The following is a 6,046-nucleotide window of genomic DNA, read 5'->3' on the forward strand; positions in this document are numbered from 1 at the left end:
ACATTTGTGCATCATTTTTGTGGACACAGTGCCCTTTTTCTGGCCAAGCACTGCTGCTGACAGGCAGCCAGAGAAGGACCCATCCCAAGCATGCTGCACCCACCATGGCCATGTGTTCCTCAGATGTCTCACGTATGCCCAGCTTGGCTTGTGCTTGATGCCTCCATCTGATCACGTGTGCAAATCTACTGCACAGCACATGGTTTACAGAGCACATGCACAAATCCAGAACAGGGATCTTGCCTGCCTCACTGGAAAGAGAGCAAGAAATAGCCTTATTTCTATCTGTTTCTGTGAAAGCTGAGGGAGGTGCATGGATTCCCTCTTTCCCTCTCATCTTCTTTTGATTAGTGTAGTATCTATAAAGCATGCAGGACTTCACAGTGGACATACCTTCAATTTAAAGTTGGTATGTAGGCCAAATGTAAATTATAATGACTGCCTCAGCTTGTTAGCATATAAATAATAAGGCCATAGTACTAGAAAGTATTAAAAAGGTAAGCCCAGGAGGTTGTTCTCTCTGTTTTAAATCTTCATATGAACATATATTTGCACATCTCTTCATGGAAATTTATTACATCCAACCGTATCCATATCTCAGACCAGAAAAAGTCAATTGCCTTTTACAAATAATGAAGAGTATTTTGCTTTCAGTAAATTTTAGAATAACAAGAGAATAAATGAATGGACAGAAATAAAGAAAGAGTAAAGCTAAAGCCTTTAAGTTGCGCTAAGAAGCAGTATGCCACAGGCTGGTCAGCTCCATTATTTCACAAGCGCTGTTCATGAAGTAAAACTGTGCAGAACGTTACCATCACCTGCCCTTCATGGCTGGGTGCTGGCCAGCTCACCTCTTGGTCACCTGGGTGTGCTACAGGAAGCCACTACGTGCAGGCTACCTGTGGGACTGTATCTGTTTCACTGCTGCTCCTTGGAAGGAAAGGGAATAGATCTGTGGGAGTGTGGTCCCCATCTGAGCAGCTTCCACTGCAAAGGCAGAGAATGTTAGGGGCAGTGAAAGGAAACGACAAATCCTCCTACACTCCTATATAATTCTCTGTCCCTGTCAAGGGCTTGCTGAGAGCTCTACATTGCAAAGATATTTCCTACTCTTTTTTGTTTTGTTTTGTTCTATGTGGAAGTGCACAGATGAGTAGACACGAAAGCTGAGGTAACATATGAGGCTGGCAGGTCGAGTCCAGCTCCACCTCTATAACCATTCAAGTTTGATTTATATTTTGAACTGTCACTATATGGTTTACAAGGGGAAAAGTGTGAGTAAAGATTGAGATTTTCCTTCTATAAATTGTGGAAGGGTAAGGGGGAAGTGACAGATCTCATTTAAAGACTTTTTGAAGTAGCTGTGTTGAATGATGGTGCCATTGCCTGTCTCTGTGCCTCATTGTCAGAATCTAAGCCCTTTTATAATTAAGAGAAGCCACAGAAGTCAGAGTAAAGTACAACAGATCCTGAAAGAGCTGGAAACTTAAGGAAGAAATAAAAAAAAAAAAAATAAAACAACAATAGACATGGACTGGAGAAGATATTTTATTTATTTGTTACTAGTAGTTAAAATGACGTACAAAATGCTGGGAAGAAAAATTCCAATTCCATTCAGTTACAAAATAATTAAAACTTCATTTTAAACCAAGTTTTGCTTTGTGAGACCGAGCATGACAATACTGCAGCCTTAGGTTATATAGTCCATTGTTTTTAGAATAAAGCAGACATTTAAATACATATTGTGGTTGATATTAAATATCTGGTATAATTGTAAGTTAGCAGAACTTTCTTACTCTCAGGCAATAACTAGCAATTCATAAAAGTTCTTTGTATAAAATTTACATAGTTATAGGGGGATCTGCCTCCAGGGGAGCTCCGTTGTGAGCTGTGCACGGGCTGTTTGGAACATTAGAATTTGTAACACTTTTATCAGTTGCCCTTCAGAACACTGAGGTCGTTAATGTCTAAAGCCATGCTTCATGTCTAAGGGTTTAGGGACATAGCAGCCTAGGATGAAATCCCATTGCTGTTAAAGACAATGGGAGTTTTGCTATCGACTTCAAATGAAGGAATAATTTCATTCTTAAGGTGTGCCCATTTATTGAACAGAAACACTACAGAGTATAAAACTTTCAGCAAAGGCTGAGATTGGCCCTGTTACCTGCAAACCAACTCAAAAAATTAATTTAAAGGAGAACAACCCCTGCCTATTATCAGTGAAACAGGATTTGTATTAATAATAACATTAAATATCCATATCTTTCTAACTATTCACATTCCACACAGTGGAAATCTACCTCCTGTAATGCCAGATTTTAAAATTGGATTTTAAAATCCACGAAGAAATGTGTCATACCTGCGGAGTGAGAGTGCACCAAGTGAAATGCATTTTAAGAATATGAACCGATGAGTTTTGATCTCTTAATCTCATAAACACAGACCTCATAGCAGTGGATTTCAGAGGAAAAATATATGAATTGCAGAGATGCAGGATATCACCAGTAATTGCATGAGACATTGAGTTACATTCGTGGCTTTTAATGTAATGACTGCACATCCTATGCATCTATGGCATGCCACCGTATGGTTTACCCTTCGGACATGTTACTAAGGGCCTCATTATTGTCTGTCTCAGAGCTTGATGGACAGAAATCCTGTCAAAATAATCACCCTGTGGCTGAGAGAGGCTTTTAGTATGAGAAAGTATAGCTACACTGATTGTGGGGAGAGAAGTCTTGCTGCTGATGGGGAAAGTGTGTCCTGGGCTACTCAAGCCCCATCACACTGTTAACTTGAGCCTAGGACCATGCCTTTTTGAAGGTGCAAAATGGGGTCTTTTTGTTGGCATGTAGGTGGAGGTAGGGAGGACTGCAGAATCTGCAGCACCACAGGGCCTTCAGCTCCTGGACAGAAGGTGCCCTGCCAAGCCAGTGCCCTATGCCTGGCTCAGCAACCACTTTGAGGTACAGCTGGACAGGCTGTAGCTCTCCAGCCAACCCCTGGGGCTTTGGGACCACCTTGCTGGAATAACTTCTCCTTGAGACTCCCCACGCTCTTGCCAAAAGCCACCCCCTTCATCCAGCTTGCGGTCCTAATCCTGAAGGAGGGAAGACACAGGCTGATCTCCTGGGTGACACTCATTGAGCTGCTGGAAGTAGTGTCCCCTTTCATGTGTTTTTTCCCCCTCGATGAGAAGGGGACTGAGTTAGCCCTTAATTTTCAGGAAATTCTCTTTACTTAGTCCAAATCCTGCTTAAATGCAAGTCTGTGGTAAAAGATATAAAAAGAGGATTATTGCTGGCAAAGTTCTGCATCTCTTTTTCAACAAACTGCATGCCTGTGGCAAAGCTAAAATAACAATAACAATGCAATGTTTACTAGTCATGAACGTCGTGTCTTTTGTCTCTTGTGTGGTTATTGCATTTGCAGTCACATGATGCTTGCTTTAATTTTTTCTTTGCTCTTTAAGTACTAAATTACTGCCATTCTGTACTTGATCTTGCTTAGCAAGATTTTTGTGCTGCGGTATGTACGTTTCTATGTATGTGTGAGAAAAAGAGGAAAGAGTTCAGATAGGCACAATGGAGTCTGCAGACTCATTGTGTGTACGTATAGATACCAATGAATAAAAGATACTGCATATACATATATATGTAATATGAGGAATAACTGCTATCAGAAATACAAGACATCAGATGGATCTAGTGGCACAGGAATGGGTTTGATTGATGTAGAGAGACATTAGAATTCAGAAGTATATTTATAGCCTCGTATATAGTTTCTCTTTAATTTATGTAATATATGACTAGGTATATAAATTAAAGCAAAACTTAAACAGAAGACAATATCTCTTCCTCTGTGTCTTCCTATTTAAGTATCTTTCCTTTTTCACACCCTTTTGTGCTCCCCCTGTCTACTTACTTTAGCCTTTTGCATTCTAACTTGCTGTGGTTCTGTTTTCCATCTACCTATGCTGACATTTCAGCACTCCCACTTCCCCATTGTTCTCCAAAAGCAGCCTTTTTATTTACAGTTGTTTTTCTGAATAAGCATGTTACAAACTCTTGATAAAGCTGCTATTTTCAGTGATGCTTTTGCTATGGCGTAACTGCTTTTTTCCAACTTCATATTTAAGAATAGATTCATGCTTTCAGATATATCATCCTCTCACATTGATGTTTCTCATAATACAGTAAAAGCAAATAGCATGGCAAGTGAACATTAGCAAAAGCCACAGCTCCACTTTTCCAGTAAGTGACAAAAATGTGAATATACGCTAGGAAACCTAATTCATCACTGTGGGTAAGTAGATTTTTAATATTTCCTACCCTTTTTCTCTTTTTTTTTTTCCCCTCAGAGTGACCATTCATATATTTGCTTGTACACACCCTTTTTCTCTCTTACACACATGTGCCTGTTCTCTTCCCTTACATTCGTTTTGTTCTTTTTGTTTGGCTAGCTGTTGTATTTTAGGTAATTCACTGGGTTCCTTTCAGTTTCGCCCAGCCTCAAAGCTTTGCTAGTTCATGCCACTCACTCACATTGGCAATGATTGCGGACAGTCAGAGTGCAATCGGTACAACGCACTTCTAGGCTTAGTCCAAGTCAATAGATATACACCGACATTCCTTCACGCGGGTGATTCTTTTCTTCTTCCTAGGGGGCTGAAGCTCGGGGCAGTTGAGAGTAACAGTCATGGTGGTAAACTTCTTGGGCTTGCAGAAGGAACAAGACTGGAAAGAGCCTTCCTCTTTGCGGACATGCCTGGGGATGTAGAAGGAATTGCATTGGCCATAGCAGAACCTGTTGATAATGGTGCGACTGTTGCAGCCTTCTTCATGGATAGTTTGTTTGAGGGGCTGAGTTTTGCACCAATCCCGTTTTAGGTATTTGCGCTCAGTGATGTGCAGTGCCTCCTGGCTGGACTCCAGCACCTCCTCAGCAGGCATTGAGGTGCCTTTTCCTCTTTCTCGATGCCTGGAGCCCGACTGCTGCTGTGTCTGCATCTGCTCTGAATCATTGGGCTGATCCTTGTCAGGAGGAGGGATAGCGCCTTGAGATCCACGATTCCTCTTTCTCCCTTCTGCTGTCGGTAGCAGAAATCCCATCAGAAGAAACACAGCGCCGATGGCATACAGTGTACGGACCATCCTATAGAGAGGAAGTTGAGGAAATAAAGCACAGTTGTGGATTTCAGATATCAACAGGAATCAGGTATGCAGTAAATTTTCAGCTCCATAAAAGAAATGTGAGTGCGTGCATGAATGCACACTTATAAAAGATGAGCTCTTTGCTTTCACCAGCTGGAAAGCAGTTTCCAAATTACCAAGTGATAAAAGCTTTCATATATTGTGATTGAAAGTCAGACACTAAAATAAGTCTATACAGAATTTCACTTAGTGTTGCATGCAACTTTTTCCAGCTCCTTTCTTCATGCACCCTACTAAAGAGTTCTCATTCCCTTCCTATAGCTTATTGACACTAACAGTGCTCCTCCTGATTTACACAAGTGGAAGGAATGATTTTATGCCTTGCTAGGATTTATGACATAGTTATCAGCAGTACCAGAGGACATCCATTCTACATGTTCCTTTGTCAGAGTCAGAAGCTCTGTACAACTCCTTGCATATGCACATCCAAAATACAGTGTGCAGGCTGTTATCTGAATACAGCATCCCAAGCTCTGCCACACTGCACCTCTGAACTGATCCACTGAGTCCGAAGGTAATGAAATCTAGGCTGAGTAAGACACGAGCACAAGATAGGCAACTAACATAAATTGATATTTAGATACAGATTAAAAGAGATGCATCTGTAATTTCAAATTACACCTTCTCACATTACTCTGAATTTTTGATAGATATTACACATAAACAGTCATAAATCTCCGTGTTTTATTCATTAATCCATCATGATAGCAAAAGGATATATGAGGACAGTAGAATTTCATATGACATTAAGAACCATGACATAACAGTATGATAAAAGAATGTTGATTGTGCACAAAAAAAAAAAAAGGACTTCAAGAAGTGCAAAAAGTAGA

At 40.6% G+C, this 6,046-nt stretch overlaps 1 protein-coding gene across 1 annotated transcript; it reads right to left on the reverse strand.

Moving 5' to 3' along the window:
- Positions 1 to 1,533: 1,533 nt before the first annotated feature.
- On the reverse strand, positions 1,534 to 5,173 carry GREM1 (gremlin 1, DAN family BMP antagonist). The gene has a single exon (XM_010711599.3). It carries the CDS (start codon positions 5,151 to 5,153, stop codon positions 4,599 to 4,601), a length of 555 nt encoding a protein of 184 aa, XP_010709901.1. The 5' UTR covers positions 5,154 to 5,173; the 3' UTR covers positions 1,534 to 4,598.
- Positions 5,174 to 6,046: the final 873 nt, after the last annotated feature.

Source organism: Meleagris gallopavo, chromosome 5 (assembly GCF_000146605.3).
Source record: "Meleagris gallopavo isolate NT-WF06-2002-E0010 breed Aviagen turkey brand Nicholas breeding stock chromosome 5, Turkey_5.1, whole genome shotgun sequence".
Lineage (NCBI taxonomy): Eukaryota > Metazoa > Chordata > Aves > Galliformes > Phasianidae > Meleagris > Meleagris gallopavo.

Coding starts and splice junctions, on each gene's coding strand:
- GREM1 (XM_010711599.3), bottom strand. CDS start 5,153: ATGGTCCGTACACTGTATGCCATCGGCGCTGTGTTTCTTCTGATGGGA.